General features: G+C 33.9%; 1 protein-coding gene across 2 annotated transcripts in view; it reads left to right on the forward strand.

Annotated features, from left to right (window-relative positions):
* The window catches only part of LOC126882069 (uncharacterized), a 550,590-nt gene that overhangs the window by 33,857 nt on the left and 497,769 nt on the right, over positions 1-18,964 (forward strand). Inside the window, exon 1 of one of the 2 annotated variants that reach the window (XM_050646894.1) lies at positions 15,399-15,901. The exons of the other annotated variant lie outside the window; for it this stretch is intronic. Within the exon in view, the coding sequence (XP_050502851.1) occupies positions 15,682-15,901 (220 nt within the window). The 5' untranslated portion in view covers positions 15,399-15,681. Of the gene's footprint in view, positions 1-15,398; positions 15,902-18,964 lie in introns of those variants that run through there. 2 annotated transcript variants of the gene reach the window in all.

Genomic DNA, 18,964 nt, shown 5'->3' on the forward strand with positions numbered 1-18,964 from the left:
TAAGGTCATCAATCGTCTATGGCAGTGAGTCGTGAACGCTAACAAAGAACAACAAAAGAAAAGTCAAAGCTACAGAAATGAGATTCCTAAGAAAAATAGAAGGGGTCACAAGAAGAGATAAAATAAGAAACGACACAATAACTCAAGCTCTAAAGTTAAAACCCATAGAGACAATTATAGGGGAAAGACAGCTAGGATGGCGAGGCCACATTCACAGAATGAACGACAAAAGAATAACAAAAAAGTATATGTCATAAAAATAGTCTTCTAAAACATAAAAGAAGCCATTCTGGAGAAAAACCTGCCATGTGTATTGTATGTGGTAAAAATTTTCTCAAAAAAGTCATTTACATATCATATGAGAAAGCATAGAGGTGAAAGGCCTTATAGTTGTAACTTTTATGATAAAACATTTGATCATTCGGGATCCCTTAAAATTCATTCCCGGGTATACACTGAAGAAAAGCCATATAAATGTGATGTTTGCTTGAAATCATTTTAGGATTGTAGTAGCATGAAATGACACAAAAAACAACGTATGCAGTAGAGAATATCAACACTTCTTAGTATGTAGGTAGTTTAAAATTAGAGCTTCACGATACGATATAATATCGATACTTTTTAAGTATTGAGTATTGTATTGGTTATACTGTTATACCAATTAAGTATCGTATCGATATCGTCAATACTTATAAAATATCGTATTGATATTGATTTCGATACGATATCGATACAATACTCAATAAAATATCGACATAAAAAGGATTAATTAGGGGAGTGCATTTAGATTTTCACTTCGGAAAAAATCAAACAGGATAAAACTTTTTGTAATTTCATTAAGAAATGTTTAATAAACAACATATCAAAAAGTTCTACTCGAGAAGTGGGTGCTTAATTTTTTATTAAACAAATGAACAGCGAAGTTAGATTTTTTTTTAAATAACTCCGAAAATATAATTTAAAAAAAAACTGACTTGACCATTGAAAAATTCAGAAAATTTTACAAAAAAAACCTTATATAAAGATTTTTCTAAAATTAAATCTCTAGCTTCTGTAATTTTTTATTTATAACGCTAAAGTCACCCTTCTCACACACATTGGCGCACTGTAAACTAGCGTTGGAAGAAGTGCACGGTTGAGTTTTTTTAATGTAATTCTTTAACTAATGGATCAAAAGAAATTTTACAAATTGGACATGAAAGAAGATGAAATAAGCTATCTTATGGTTATAATAAAAAGAAATAAAATGTATGGACATAAGTACAGTGTGGGCGGAAAGTGAGCCTTACATAAATTTTGTTTAAAAATGATTTACAAATGTGTAACTAATACAATTTTACTTATAAAACTCTCAAATTTGCACAACTTAACTCTCAATTATCTTACTAAACGATGTTTTATTCAAAAAAAATCTCAAAAATTTAATTCAAATAATACGATGTCTCAAAAAATGTAATTTTTGAAAACTTCGTAGTTTTACAGAATTCCCACCACTTAAAGACGATATTACTCAAGTTTGAATAAATCTAATACAATTTTTTTGCTATTTTTTTAAAGCTTGGGATGTAATATTTAAAAAACACTGAATTATTTTAGTTTAAAATTGAAATAAACAATTTATTTTTGAGAAAACTAAGAAAGATAACAAAAATGTAATACAAAAGCCGAAAATTACCAGCTGAAAAAATGTATATACAGAGTGATCAAAACTTTTTTCTGTAAAACTTACCTAAAATACATTTAATAATAAGCTTCAACAATAATAAATGATACGGAATAGTTGTGTTGAGGTCTTTCTATACCATGCTCTCAGGTTAGCAAGCCAGGATATTCTTCTTCGTCCTGGGGCCCTTTTTCCTTCAATTTTACCTTGTAAAATGCACTGGAGTAGCTCGTATCTGCCTTGATTTCTCATTATATGCCCTAAGTACTGCAGCTTACGGCCCTTCACGATGTTAACTAAATCTGCGGTTGTGTTCATCCTCCGTAGTACTTATTCATTGGTGTCTTTGTCTGTCCATGGTATCTTCAGGATCCTTCTGTACAACCATAGCTCAAAAGCTTGAAGTTTCGATAGAGTTTCCGCCTTCAATGTCCACGTTTCTACTCCGTATAGAAGCACTGAGTACACGTAACATTTAAGGAGCCTTATTTTTGTTTTTAGAGTGATGTTATGGCTCTTGAACACAGAGCTCATAGTCAAGAATGCACTCTTTGCCTTTCCGATGCGACATTTAATCTCTCGAGTATTGTCTCACGACTCATTGATTATAGTTCCCAAATAGTTTTATTGTGAGACACGTTCAATTCTCATTTGGTTCACATACAGATTTACTCCAGTTATGTTTTGCTTGCTGATGATCATTAGCTTGGTTTTGCTGGTGTTTATATCTAGTCCATATGTTCTACTGGTTTCAGTTATTTTATTCATTAAGTTTTGCAGCCCTTCTATGGTATTGGAAAATACTATTGTATCATCTGCATATCGCAGGTTACTGAGCTTGACTCCATTTATTGAGATGCCTTCATCAATATCTTTTAGAGACTCTTCAAAAATGTGCTCTGAGTACAGATTAAATATCAGCGTTGAAATTATGCATCCATGTCTCACTCCCCTTAAGATTTTGACCTGATCTGTATATTCTCCATCTATTCGAAGCACTGCTGATTGATTCCAATACAGGTTAGCTATTATTTTCAGGTTTCTTCCGTCAATCCCTGTCCTCTTCAGCACTTTAATCATTTGTTCATGTCGGACTCTATCGAAAGCCATTTTGTAGTCAATCAGGCATGCAAAAACATCACAGCTGACATCTCTACATTTCTGAAACAACACCTGCACGCTAAATAAAGCCTCCCTCGTACCAACGGCGTTCACAAATCCAAATTGGGCGCAATTTGTTCTTCGCATTTTCGGTAAATTCTATTATGGATGACTTTTAAAAACAGCTTGAGAAGATGGCTCATTAGGCTTATGGTCCTATAGTCTTCACAAACTTTTGCTCCTGGTTTTTTTGGGCAACGGCATAAACTCAGATTTGAGCCACTCTGCTGGTATTTTTCCTGCCTTGTATATGTCATTAAATATTTCAGCTATTATTTTTATTTGTGCTCCATCTAATAGCTTTAGCAGTTCTGCAGGTATTTCATCAAGTCCCGGTGCCTTTCCATCCTTCATTTGTCTGATGGCTATGGTTACTTCTTCTGGTAGGATTTCGGAACCTGAATTATCTTCAATGGTGGATTCTTTTCCTGTTCTAAGGTCGTGGAAAAGTGTCCCCAAGTATTCTTCCCATACTTTCTTTTTATCTTCTTTGGTTATGGCAAGATTGCCTTCATCATCTGTTATTTTTCCGCTGCTGCGTTTTCGGAACTCTCCAGCTATTTCCTTCGCCTTTAGATGGACATTGAAATTGTCATATCGACTCTGATATTCCTGTATTTCTTGACATTGTTCTATTTTTTGTTTTTCTTTTGCTTCTCTTATCTTTCTTCTGACGATGGTATGTATTCTTTTATATTCTTTGAGATTTTCTTTGTTCTTTTTTCTCTGATCCATAAGCTCGAGTATTTCCGTTTCTCTGTATCTTTCTTCAGGTGTTGTTCTTTTATTTCTCTCACTGTTTCTTGTATTATGGTTAGACTTTCATCTATAGTTTCTGCATTTTAGCATCTTTGTATTGAGGTTTTCACTCACCTTCAGTTTAACATTGGGATCTTTCAGTTTTCTAATATCATACCTCTTGATCGACTTACTTGTAACCCTCTTCATTCTGACTTTGAAATTACCTACAACTGGTACATGATCAGAATTTATGTCTGCCCCCGGGTATGTTTTGACATATGTACAGGTGTTCCTATACCTCTTATTTACTAGTATGTAATCAATTTGATTTCTCACAATCCTTCCCACAGAATCCTGTGGAGATTTCCAGGTGTACAGTTTCCTTGGGTGTAACTTAAACCAGGTGTTCGTTATTACTAATTGATTTGCTTCCGCAAAAATTTCCAATGTATCTCCCCGATCGTTCCGGTTTCCTAGTCCAAATGGTTTAACTGCAGATGATGTGGACGCTCCTTGGTCACACAAAATATCCCTAGCCAACCGAGATAAAACGGAGAAAACACTACTATATTTATGATTTCCACCATAATAATGTATTTGTATCTGGTCCAGGTGTCGGAGATTGCAAGTAGCTTTCAATTTCCTTTTCAAAAACATCGATATTTTCTGATGCTTTTAAAAATAAAATACCGAAATTGATTGACATATTGGGTTCATCGTCCTTTTTACGTTTCTTCTGAGGAGGCTCTTCGTCATTTTGATTACAAAATTTTTCGTAATAAGTTTTGCACAAAATTTTCAATTTTTTTAGTGTTTCTTCTTTCATTTCTTTTCCCCATTGAGTTAGGTCTAATCCATCAGCTTTGATTCGTGAATCAAACACCAACGAGACGCAATATATTGAGTTACATTTCGCATACGCATAGTGCTTAATCAACTTATCTCTTATACAGTGATGAGCGCGCTAATAACCGGCAAAATAGCACAAAAGATGGAAACGTATTAAGTTTTGAGATAAAAAGAAATGAAACTAGTCGAGCTGGGAAATTTAGCGATATTAACCCATACATTTACATTATATTGATTGTTTCCTACCTTTAGACATATCGCACAAGTTTGGCAACTACCACTGGCACAGTGACAGTTTTAGTTGACATACTCCTCTGATACGTGTAAACGTGGGAAACAATCAATATAATGTAAATGTGTGGGTTAATATCGCTGAATTTCCCGGCTCGACTAGTTTCATTTCTTTTTATCTCAAAACTTAATACGTTTTCCATCTTTTGTGCTATTTTGCCGGTTATTAGCGCGCTCATCACTGTATATTTTAACTGTATAATATGCCTTATGCTATGCAGCAATCACTATGTACATGTTTTGTTTTTTTTTTCTCGATATCTATATTCTCAATAATATCGAGACAAGCGAATCGAACAATACAAGAGTATTGTATTGATTTCAGATGAGTATTGTATCGACATTTTATTGTTAAGATATGCATTGTATCGGTTTCGTTTTCGATACGATATCAATACAATATCGTGAAACTCTATTTAATATAGGTATCATGGAAGCAATATTTATTATAAAGAAGTTTACTTATAATAAACTAAAAATTGTAATACCAAAATGATTTTATTCCGATGCATCCTTGTACTCTCCCTATACTCCATTCTGTGGGTGAAGAAACGTGTTATAATTCAGGAATTTTTGAAATCGATCAGGTGTTGTAAAGGACGATTCCAGGAATAACTTATATACTTTTTCTCATGAGGATCTTTCAGTGCGTCACAGTTTTTCGATTTATTTCTAACGCATTAAATTGTATGTGACAGAAAAAAACGTACGTCGGTGATTACATTTCGTGAGTGACATTTATAACATTTATTCTAGTTGTCAATAGATGCCGCTATAATCGAAAAAAAAATATTGACTAATTATATAATATATCTACGAATATAATCTGTACAATTTATAAGACTATACAAATCAAAGAAAATACCATTTTATAAATGCAATAAACTCAATTGATTTGTTTTTATGCCAAATTGCAAATAAAATGTGACAACTGTCAGATTTAACTAAAATGTCATGTTAGAATAAATGTCATAAATGTGTATTATTATTATCACGGACTTATTTGTGACGCACTAAAAAATGCTCATGAAAAGAAGCATACTAAAATATAACCACTAATTTTGTGAGTTTTTTTTTTATTTATGACGTTTTTAATTTGTAAATTTGCAATTTTTAAAGATTTTTAATTTTGCAGCCTAGGATATTCATTTTAGAGAAAAACTTTTACATAAAAGGTTGTAGTATTTTTTTTTATAAATTAAAAAACGTTTAATTTGAGCTATGACAAGTTTAATTTCGTTAATTTGTTATTTAGTGCTGTCGCCAAGGTGGAGGGACTCCTTTATTTAGATCATAGGTTCTCAAACTTATTTTGTCTGCCGCCCACATCGAAAATTAATTATTTTCTAGCGCCCCCCATTTTTTTTTACTTTACTACATCTTAAGAATCACAATCGCGGTCATTATTTTAATAATTAAATTATGCGTGTCATGTGAAAATAAGACTTTCTGATGAGAGTAATTTAAAACACCATTTTGTAATATTAGAAAAACTTTTATTCATGTTATTAAAACAAACATTTCAATTTGAATTTTAAAACTAATCTAATGTGAAGGACGAATCTGATGATTTTTAACAAGTTTGTTAATATCAGGCTCGAATTTACTCAAAAACAGCCGTAAGTCACCGCGTTTGGTAATCTGCAACCGATTTCTCTTTTTAGTTAGCAACGTTGTCACAGCACTAAATCCACGTTCACACAAATACGATGATGGGAATGCTATCAAAAATAGTTGAACGATGGACCACAATCCAGGGTACAATTGCGGGATTAGCCTTTGTAGCCAAAATTCTTGGTATCCATTTTTGAATTTTATTTTTATTTCCTCGTTCGTTGTCAGTTCTATGAGTTCTTCTTCCAGCTGGGGTGATCCTGCTGTGTTGACATTTGAAAAAGGATCCAACACCCAGTCCGGTATTTCCAAGTTTAAAATGTCCTGGAATCGTTCTGTGAAATTCCTGTGGAGGTTCTCCAAATGTTGGCAGTAAACAAGCAAGTCGTCGTTGTTGAAGGATACTGCTGACAAATTAGGGAAATTGTGAAACTCACGTCTGCCGATATTATTCTTGTATAAGAGCAGTTTAGCTACAAAAGCAGCAATGACATTTTTTGTTTTAATCAAATTCGAGTCGTCACCTTGAAGTTGGAGATTGACATCATTAAATAATTTATATAGGTCTGTCAAGTACGCAATATCATTCTTTGAAGTGATGAGGTTGTCGTGCAATTCTTTGTATTTGTTTTCCAAGAACTCTATCACAGACTCAAACAGATTGTAAAATCGAGTCAGACAGTTACCTCTTGATAACCAACGTACTTCTGTGTGAAATAGCAATCGGTTGAAATCTTCATCATTAGCAACACAAAGCTGATTAAATATTCGGTCATTTAAAGAGCTGTTTCGGATTTTATTGACTGCTGTGATGATATATTGCAGTGATTGAGAGAGACGCTCACTCAAATTTCTCGCAACCAAATGTTGTCTATGAACGACGCAATGTACAGCGAGCACATCTGGAATTTTATTTTTTAAGTACGCTATGAAGCCTTTGTGACGTCCTGTCATAGCCGGAGCGCCATCCGTAGCAGCTGATATAATATTCTTCAGTGGAATTTCTTTCTCATCACAAAATTTTTCCAGTGTATTAAATATGGTCTCTCCTTTTGTATCGGTCTCTAAATTTCTGGCAAATAATAGTTCTTGACATATTTTATCATTTTTAATAAACCTCACGTATGACAGCAACAATGCTTCACCAGTTGGTAAAGTGGACTCATCTAACTGAATTGAGAATTTAGAAGTCTTCAGATGATTGCACAACGACTCTTCAATGTTTTCAGCCATCTCATCAATTCGTCTTTGCAAGGAACTATTGCTCAAAGGAATTTTTCGGATAATATCTGCCGCTGGTTTATGGAGCACAGTAGTTATTACTTCTTTTATTGCCGGTAAAATTAAATCCTCTCCAATAGTGTGAGGTTTACCTGTTCGAGCAATTAGCAAGGAGATATTGTAGGAAGCTCGGAGTCCGTCCTCGTCTTGCTTAGAAGCCGCTGAAAAAAGTTTTGACACAGTTGGCTGAGCTGCGTGCTTCTTTTCCAAGTCTTGAAAATAAGTCACATTTTTGTCTTTTTTATCTGAATGCATTTTATTCAAATGATCTTGCAACCTTGAGGGTTTCATCGCTTCATTCGAAAATGTTTTTTGACAAAGAAGGCACATAGGCGAAGATGGATTTGTAGGATTTTCAATAAATCCATATTTTATATATTCCGCGCTGTACTGCCGTTTCTTCTTTTTTGCTTCCGACATAATTTTGTCTTCAAAAATGCCGAAGTAAAGAATCGAGTATTAAAAACTTGCTAATGACACCACTCACAGTATTCTTACTGAGCAAATTAGGCACTGTACGTACAGCACTTTATCTCGTCACTAAATTCTCTTGTTTTCGTAATAACGCAATGCTCCTTGACGTCCGAGACGTTCGGTCCCTAGTAGAGCAGATTGTCGAATGACATGCAGTGTTGCCAGAGAAATTTTTGTAAATGTATCAGACTAGTGACACAAAATGTACCAAATCAACACATTTTGTACCAAAAATTTAAAAATCCGTTTTTTGATGTTATTTGAAGCAAATTTCGTATATTACAGAGTTTTGGGTTTTTATAGAAGTAAATATAATAATAAATAAAAACATGTTGGTCTGAAATGAATATTTTTTAACGGTAAAACAAAAGAGGGCTTAACAGGGCTTTTCATTCACGGTCATTTGTTTCGAGCTTCTGTCATATGTCGTATAATCCATGCATTGCATACTAATGTTATACACGGATTATACGACATTTGACAGAAGCTCGAAACAAATGACAGTCGATGAAAAGCCCTACTGAATTATAACGAAAACTTATATTATAATTATTGCATACTTATTTATATAATGTATAACCTGAAAACTCAAGACTTAAAACTTTATTAACTAAAACTATATAAAAATACGACAAATTGACTAATGAACAACATAGGCAAACAAAACTGTTCTATAATTAATATATTGATGTTGGTATGACATTTGACAGGTGTCAAATTTTGAAATTGACACCTGTCAAATGTCAACAAAAACGAAAACGCCTAGAAGGAAGTACATGGGAAGTACGTAGAAACAACCTGTGAATCCCATACAAATATGGAAATTGTAAAATTATATTTGTATCAAAATAACGAAGTCAGTGTTCCACCTATGGGTGTAATTTATAAATTAAGTAGAAGTAGCTACAATTTAATGTTGAAAAATTATATAAAACATTTAAAAATATTAAAGTACGAAATATTTAAAATTGATTATAATAAAATACATATATAAAATGTTTATATAAATAATAATTTATTCAGCATCTCCGCATGTGTTATTCATAGTAAATTGCCATTTTTATTAAGTTTAGTACCTCACCTCACTAACAGATGGACACCGTGGCAGACATTTTTATATTGAATTTACTGAATTATCTTGTTTTGTTTGTGAAAAACCTTTACTGTCGTTTACCCAGCATCTCATATCATGCGATGTGGGCTGCATACTATACAAACTATTAATAAAAAATGATGCGTTCTCTATTTAATGAGAAACGAACATTCCACATAATTTTGGATTGCATAGGTACGGATACAGATGTGTAGTAAAAGATGTGTAGGTGGCAACATTTTGAAAATGTACCAGAAATGATTAAATTGTACTTTTGTACAAATATCGGCTAATTGTATCAAATTGGTACAATTGTACCAACTCTGGCAACGCTGATGACATGACTGGATGGCGTGCGCTTTTATATGAGGCAGCGGGCGGGCCTCGCCTCGGCCTCGGCAGCGGGCGGGGAATCGATAAAAAGCGGTATTATAACCAGTAGGTAGGTTTTCCTCTCAGAGAGCTAGAGTATTATTATATTTTCTAGAAAAAGCAGTTTTGATATTTTTGAGTATTCTTTAAAGATAATTTTTGTAATAGAATTGTGTTGTTTTTTTTGATATTTTAATAAACTGATTAATTATTGTGGTAAAAAATTAAATTAGCCATTGCCCCTGTAAACCGCTTCAACGCCCCCCAATCTTCTCTGTGCCCTTTACCGCCCCCCTAGAGGCCTCCAGCGCCCACAAGGGGGCGTTATCGCCCACTTTGAGAACCACTGATTTAGATGCACTTACTCAAGTTTCTTTTATGTATTTTGACCCGTAGAACACGAATTTTTTGGGTAACAGTCGATCCGGATGTCGATAAGATTGTTATAAACAATGAACTTGAAGAATTACATAAGAGCGATTTTTTGCAAAACAAAACATTTTTTTGTATTTTTTGGGCCATTCTAAGTAAAAAATATTCTTACAAGTTTTTTCATAGGATTTATAGTTTTCGAGATAAACGCGGTTGAACATTCAAAAAATCGAAAAATTGCAACTTTTAAACCCGAATAACTTTTGATTAAAAAATAAAATAGCAATTCTGCTTACCGCATTTGAAAGTTAAGTCAAATTATGCGCTCTGAGCTTCGCTGATGTCGCCACTATCGGATTACTAATGTAACTTTCGCCGGTAATTTTTAAATTTATTATTTAATTGTTATCGCTTAATATTTACAACGCAAAAAAGTAATTAAATTGTAATCGATTTTTTTAAGATTTTGCTAATCATTTTGACGTTCTATTGATGAAATATTAATTTCTTACTTCGGATACTTTCACAATTAGGTGAAATCTATCGTGTAGATGGCGCTAAGATTAATATATTAATTTATAATTACATATTACGGAACATTAAAAAAACTTACATTCAGTATTTAAAACGTAAGTATATTTAAGGTAAAAATATATACCTACCACAGCTTTGACCAACTAATATTTTTTCTAATTAATGTTTTTAATTTCAATTTTAAATTAATAACTTTGACATTTATGTCAAATTTCCAGGAAAGGTTTCCCTGACTTGTCACTACTGGCGCTCAGGGACCTTTAAATATCCCCTCCAAGTACGAGCTCGCGGTGTGCAAGTACTTGGAAGGGAAACGAGAAACGACCGTGCGCGAGTCGCGGAGAATATTTCAACTATCTTAAATAATTCATATTGTCAATTGAAATTGTCAAATTGACGTATATTTCATACCTTCTGTCATTGAAGCAGAAAAATTATATATTGCTCCACAATATTGATATGATGTGCAATACATACAATTGTTTACGTTTGCATAGCATAACCTGCATCTTATTTTTTCTTCTTATTATTTTTTTGGACTATGGCCTTGACAATTATCCAGCAACCAGGACTAATATAATTGGCCAATATAATTAAAAGTGCGAATAAAAGTACAGAGCGTAGAAATAGAGGTCGCTTTGCCGAACTTGCACGGTCCCAATACCGGTTTTGATTATTTGCATTGCTAAAAATTAATTTAATGTCCGACCGGGCGACTGGTCTATTATTTGACAAATAATGACATTATTTCGAAGTCTATTAACTACGATATAACGCCCAAGGGCGTGTTATTGAAGAATAACGCCCTAGGGCCTATTAAATTTAAATAACGAGTTAAATACTGTCAAGTTGACAAATAAAACTCTAAGTAAAACTATGGTTACCACAATTACGTTTATTACGACTATTTCTGATAAAGCTACTTATTTGAAAATTAATTAATTCAAAATTCATTCAAATTTTTTGCATATAAAGAATAATTTAGTCGGACATTAAACGTTCAAGGCATAACGGGTATTATAATAATAACGCTTTCGGTCATCGTATATACCAACATATATAACTTTCTGAAAAAAAAAATCGTACAGTTAATCCTAGGTCCACTCTCCGTCTAAAGACTTATATTTTCGTATTCTGATGTGACTAAATGCGTAAAACATTTTGCAACCTCTTTTCGGGTTTGAAAATAAGGGGGCAAATTTCGTTATAAACATTTAGACCTGCAGCGGCCATTTTTCAGCGGCGGGAATTTTCCCTACCCCCTACCTTGTAGGAAATCGCAGTTGCAACAGTTTCACTCCTTACACTTTTTGCCAACAAGTTGAAAATGGCCGAGATATTGAACAAAAAAAAAATGCTGTAAAACCATGCAGGTCTTACGCACGCGCAGTTACCGCATACGTACTACCTTAAAAAATGAAACATCAAAATTTTGTAAAATTTAATTGTCTCTGTTTTTGTATAGTTCCATTTTTGTCGTAAAACTAATAATAAACGATATAATTATGCTCTAACTATCGCTATTTTCCCCCATAACTCAGAAAATATCAACCGCAAGATATAAAATCACATTTTCAACAATTTTAATTGTAATACTTTTTGTCGAAAAGTTGAAAATGGCGGAGATATTGAGCAAAAACGGTTCTCGTTTAAAATCACTTCCGACGCCCCTGAGGGGCATAAGGAGTTTCGAGAAAGAAGAAGTTTAAAATCAAAATGACGACTAACGCAACGGCGGAATTCAGTCGCGATTTTAAATTTACACTACTATTAAGCTCCCCTAAAGTTTAGAAAAATAAAATTTGGAGCAGCTCGGCATGCAAGGTTAGGCCTGTTATTCGTCCAGTGATGTCAGAGAGATCCTCCCTCCCACATCACTGTATTCTAGAAGCTAGGACAAATAATCCCCGGAAAAATAATCCCCGGACAAATAATCCCAGACAAATAATCCCAGACAAAAAATCCCCACAAATTATCCCTGGACAAAAAAATCCCCGGACAAGAAATCCCCACAAAAAATCCCGGACAAATAATCCCCACAAATTTTTTTGAACAAAATATCCCCACAAAAAATCCCGGACAAAAAATCCCCAAGAAATATTTGCTGTCGAATAGTTCTCTATTCCATGGAATTCCAATTCCATGCTGAACACTTTAAATTATGCATGACAAAAAAGTGTCAGAGAAAAAAGAGTTTTTTCAAAAATCGTGGAAAATATGGGGAATGAGTTAAGACCCCGTTTTCATGACAGGCGCTTAACGCGTGATTACAACTAATATAGTCCGTCTAGAAAGTATCCGGAATTTTATATTTTTGCTAATTTTAATAGATTTCCTTTTTGTAACATTTTAAGACAAAAGTAATGCATCAAGTAGGTTGTGCCTATAGTAGGTTATGGACAAAATCGCATGACAACACCATCTGTCAAATATTGTTGTTTGTAAACAGACTTAAGATTTGTGAAATAATGTCGCAAGTAGAAAAAAGAAAAGTGGTGGAATATTTGTATAGAAAGGGTGTCCGAAACGTTAAAAAATTAGTGCAATTGACTGAACTCGGAAAAAGTGCAATGTATGAGACAATAAAGAGGATAAAAAATGGCATAGATATGAGACATAGACCAGTTTCGAGTAGACCGCGTAAGATACGCGGAAACAATTTAAATGCTTTAGTGGCTTTAGGACGACAAAATCCGCGCCTAGGGTTTCGAAAGTCAACTAAATTTGGAAATCAACGAAGAATAAAAGTGTGGCCAAAAACTGTCCGCTTGTCACTGAAAAAGCAAGGCTACATATCAAGGAATCCAGAAAAAATCCCTAGAATGGCACCTCTGCAAAGGCAACGAAGAATAGATTTTTGTCAACGTTTTCGAGAAGATAATTTAAATAATGTCTTTATATCTGATGAAAGTTGTTTCCAGCTTGGTGCAAATCATGTAAAAGTCCTATTAAGACAAAATGTTACCGTTCAAATTTCCCACTAAAATAATGGTTTGGGGAGCAATATCTCAGCGTGGTGCTACACCTTTCTGTATAGTTAATGGTGCTGTTGATAGTGCGAAATATTGTGACATCCTAAATAGTTTTCTTCTTGAAACGGCTCATGTTTTATATCTAGAGGGTGGCATTTTCAGCAAGATAATGCAAGATGCCATATTTCTGCTTATACTCAAGCTTGGATGTAAGAACACGAATTGGCATCAATTCCGTGGCCAGCAGCATCTCCATATCTTAGCCCCATTGAAAACATATGGGGACTGATGAAGATTGAAGTGGAACGAGCAGCGCCACAAGATAAAGAAGGTTTGATTCGGACAGTTTTACAGGCCTGGAACACCATTACCGAAAATCAGGGCCGGCGATAACGGGCCTGCAAGAGATGCACTGCAGGCGGGCGCCCCTGTTTGGGGGCGCCAAACTGAGCTTTTTTTCTGCTGGTGCTATACAAAATACCAATTTAAAAAACCGAAGGCCGCCTATGCTAGTGTTGCAGGCAGGCGTCTTATACCCTAGCGCCAGTACTGCCGAAAATTATGACCTTAACCTAGTTTCGGGTGTACCTGGACGTTTAGTTAAGTGTTTAGATTTAAATGCAGGTTGTATAAGTAAATGAAATGAATTATTTGTTGAAATTTTATATTTCAAGTGATAGAAATAAATACCGTAAAATTATAATTCTGCTTTCTTTTTTCCGGATACATTCTAGACGGACTATACATACATTTTACTTGAGACCGTTCACATGCCAACACGCGTCTTAATGACATAAAACGCGCGTTAGCATGTGAACGGTCTTCAGTAACATGTATGTAGTCGTAATCGCGCGTTATCAAAACGCGCGTTAAGCGCCTGTCATGAAAATGGGGCCTTAGCTCATTCCCCATATCTTCCACGATTTTTGAAAAAACCCACACTCTCTTGTCATGTAAAATTTGAAGTTTTCATCATGGAATTCTTTTTTATTTAAATTTATGTGTCTCGGCAGCGATGGCCATTGACACAAACAATATTGGTTATACAATAATTAATTACAATAAGAAGGACTTAAAACTAATTATTATAACAGTTAATTTCTAAATCTTAAATAACATTAGGTAAAAATTATGAAGAAAAAAAATTGAATATACAATCATTGGATACTATAGAGACGTACAACTAATTATGAAATTGCTTCGGTCTTCTTGGGATACTTCGGACGTTGTTTAGTCATAGTAGCAATTGCATATGAACTAGTAAGATTCCTGGAAGAATTGGGTCCAGACATGGTGATGCTAACAGTGGGGGAACATTGATTTAAATTGTTACTCATGTAGTCAAAAGTAACTTGAATTTGTTTATATGTATTACGCTTTGGATGTCTGGAAATAAGTAATAACCTTGGATACATCACTGCAATACTGGTTGCCTAACCGTTGGCGTCCGTTGGGACGGCGACGGGATAGCAACAGTGAAAAACTATTGATAGTTTGACACTGGATGTGTTTAAGTTGGAAGATTATTAAGCAAAACATCTCTTACTGACTGAAGTTACAGCTTGTTCTTGATGATTAGCACGTAACACAATTGTTATTAGTCACTATTTGAGTGAAAACTAATTTTAATAACTAGTATTTACAGTAATAATTACAAATTTCGGCACCAATTTACAGATCGATACATACACGTTCTGACGTTAGTTTGACAGTTGATCATGGAATTGAAATTAGAAATTTGTTAAAATTTCAGGAAAACTTGAGAACTATTCGGCAGCAAATATTTCTTGGGAATTTTTTGTGGGGATATTCTGTCCAAAAATATTTGTGGGGATTATTTGTCCCGGATTTTTTGTGGGGATTTTTTTGTCCAGGGATAATTTGTGGGGATTTTTTGTCCGGGATTATTTGTCCGGACCCCGTATTCTAACACAACTGACTGGACTATAAACCATTCCAATGGCCTGTCAAAATTTTTCAAAATGGCCGACGATTGGCACACAATCTAATGTTTTTACATTTATAGTGAATAGTGATCAGTGATACAGTGGTTTTACAATTTACAAGTTTACTTTTTCCTGTTTGGTTTTGTTTTTGTTGTTAATTGTGATAGCAAATTAAATATAAAATGGTTTATCGTCTACACTACAGAACTAAATTATCCCATAGTAGCATCAGCGTGTCAATTTGTTAGAAAAAGACTTGTAATTTGTCGTTGTGTTTGACTGACTTTTAGCAAAGCAAGGGACAAGGGCTTTCTTGAGATGCCTACAACTTGCATTGTTCTAAATTGTGGGAGTAGGGCCCTCAGAGACAAAGTTTCATTTTTTGCTGTACCCACGGCTCTACATTTTCCCCGTGCAATACATTTAAATGAATTATCCAAACAAAGGCGGGAACAATGGATAGAAGCCATAAAGAGAAATGATCTAACAGAACTAAAATTGAAATATGAAAGAGTATGCAGTAAACATTTTATAAGTGGTAAGTTTAATCAACGAATATAAATTATTAGCGTCTGTATTCGTTGGTTTAGTTTTAAATGTAATTGTAATTCATGGACGACATCTTGTATGTTTATGCAACCACACTCAATTAATAATACAATTAATACATAAACATAAATACGACATAACCATAACCTTCATTTTCATTTGGCATCTGATTCTGGTGGTGTATGGGAGTCACAGTGTTGCCATACTTTTTTATTTATTTTCTGTAAAATGTATAAATAGCCCAGTAAATGAACGAGAAATACGGCGATATCGTGTAATTTTCAGGGGCAACTCCGAATTGCATGAAAATTTGGATTTAGGTTCTACTTACACTTCACTTCAAAGTTGAAAATGTGCCGTTTGTTGCTTTTACTTGGGGGTGACAGTCACCCCTTCTCGGGGGTGAAAAATTATACGTTCAAGATAAGACCGGAAATGGATAAATTGACTGATTTTAAGCAACTTTCGTTCTATAGAGTTTTTTATGTAAGTTTTCGAGTTATTTATATATATAATGGATTTCTACGGCTGTCGCCGCCTCTCCATACCCAGCTTCCAATTTTTTCTATCGTAACACGTATCTTTATCTAATTGCCTCGAATCCATTGCGTCCTGAATATTGTCCCTGCAGCTTCTCCGTGGTTGTCCCCTTCTTCTTCTCTCCGGTGGGACCCACTCTAATATTTTTCTCGGCTAGCGAGTCTCATTCATTCTTTTAACGTGCCCGAACCATGTCAGCTGTCTCTTTTCAATATCGTCCATTATAGTTTTTTCTACCTTCATACGTTCTCTAATTGTTTCATTTCTTACATGTTCTAATCTGGAAACCTGACAACTTCTCCTCAAGAGGTCCATTTCTGTACTAAGTAGCTTCTTTTTATTTCTTGCACTTATGTCCCAAACTTCTGCACCGTAGATTGTAGCGCTCTTCATTATACTTTCATATATTCTTTTCTTTGTTTCCTTCCTGATATCTTTGTCCCATAAAATTGAATTGAGGGATCTAGTGATGCTTCTACCTTTATTGATCCTGTGTTGTATTTCATCTTCACTATTTCCTCGTTTGTTAAATATAGCTCCCAAATATTTGCATTGTTTCACACCAACAATATGTCCTTGTTCCAATGGTAGGTTTTCAATGTCTTCGTTTCCCACTATGAAGTATTCTGACTTATCCATATTTATTACTAATCCTGCCTGTTGGTAATGCTCATTTAGCTTCCGTATCATATAGCTTAAGTCATCTTGATCTTGGGCTATTACAACTTGGTCGTCCGCAAAGTATAATGTAAATAGGGAGTCATCTCCCACTTTCAGTCCCATCGGTTTTACTGCTTTTCGAGTTATTTGCGATTGAAAATGTTTATTTTTCGACAAAAAAGCTACGTTTTCAGACGGTTTTTCGCAAATAACTCAAAAAGTAAATATTTGATCGAAACAAAAATCCTTAGCAAAAGTGTAGCTTATTAAAAAACCGAAAAAAATGGTGTATCAGTAAAGTCTATCAATCGAGTAAAAACAAAGTTGTAGCTCATCAAAAATACGTTCTTATTCGTCTAATTACAAATCGAATATTTTAAGGAAAAATTACCGAAAAATTAAGCACTTTTCGGGAAAAACCCGTTCAAACTTTTTTAAAGTGTTTACAAAAAAGTTTATTTTGATTGTTTATAAAAGTTTCTAGCATTAAAAATAAGCAAGTTACGCTCAAAATAAAGTTGGCCCCCTTTTTTTTTGTTAAAAAATCATGAAAATCTCCCCGTGTTTAGCTCCCCAAATGAAATTAATCGCTACCGCTTTACAAACAATTTACTTACTTATCCATTTTTCATATGATCGGTCAGTCTCACCGATTTAAAGTGCTTATTTTTGAAAGGATTATTGTTGAAAAAGCTTGAACGGGTCACTAATCACGAGTGTATGCAAATTTTGGGTAGCCATATTTGAACCAATTTGTGTCTTACGGAAAAACAAAATGAAACTAGCATATTTATAATAGCAAAACCTACATTTTTTTACTCTTTAAGATTTTTCTTATTTTGAATTAAGGAAATTTTTCAAAAATTTTTACAAATTTTTTTTACTATAAAACCAATTTTTTTCAATAATAAGCACTTCAAACCAATCAAACTTACAGATCGTATAAACAATACATATACTCATATACAGTTAAAATAAATGGTAAAGCGCTAACGATTAATTTTATTTAGGGTGCTAAATAGAGGGAGGTTTTCACAATTTTTTTTTTTACCTAAAAAAGGGGCCAACTTTTTTTATCAGTGTAACTCGTTTATTTTTGGTTCTAGAAACTTTTGTAAAAAACAAATATAAAGCTTTTTTTACATACTTTAAAAATGTTAATAAGCTTTTCCCGAAAAGTGTTAAATTTTTTGGTGATTTCGCGTTGAATTATTAGATTTGGAATTAGACGAATAAGAACGTATTTTTCATGAGCTACAACTTTGCTTTTACTCAATTTATAGACTTTGCTGATATACCTTTTTTTTTTATAAGCAACACTTGCTAAGAATATTTTTTTTTTCGATAAAATATTTACTTTTTGAGTTATTTGCGAAAAACAGTCTGAAAACGTAGTTTTTTTGTCGAAAAGTATTGACTCACAAAAGGTATTAAATCGCGAATAACTCGAGAAGTATTAACTTACGTGAAAAACTTTATAGAACGAAAGTTGCTTATAATCTGTAAATTTATCCATTTCCAGGCTTATTTTAAACACGCGTTTTTCACCCCCGAGAATGGGTGACTGTCAACACCCAAGTAAAAGCAACCAACGGCACAAATTCAACTTTGAAGTGGAGGGTAAGTCGAACCTAAATCCAAATTTTCATGCAATTCGGAGTTGCCCCTGAAAATTACACTCCAAAACGGTCATTTATTGGGCTAAAAAGATAATGTTTATAGTCTATAGTCTAACGCTCGGTTTCATAATCAGTTAAAGTGGACTTTAACTTTTAAGTTGGTACCTTTATCAATGCAATTCATATGGAGTAAGCCTCTGCCTTAATCCCTCAGAATAATTTATGGAGTATCG

The sequence above is a fragment of the Diabrotica virgifera genome, chromosome 3, assembly GCF_917563875.1.
Source record: "Diabrotica virgifera virgifera chromosome 3, PGI_DIABVI_V3a".
NCBI classification, from domain to species: domain Eukaryota; kingdom Metazoa; phylum Arthropoda; class Insecta; order Coleoptera; family Chrysomelidae; genus Diabrotica; species Diabrotica virgifera.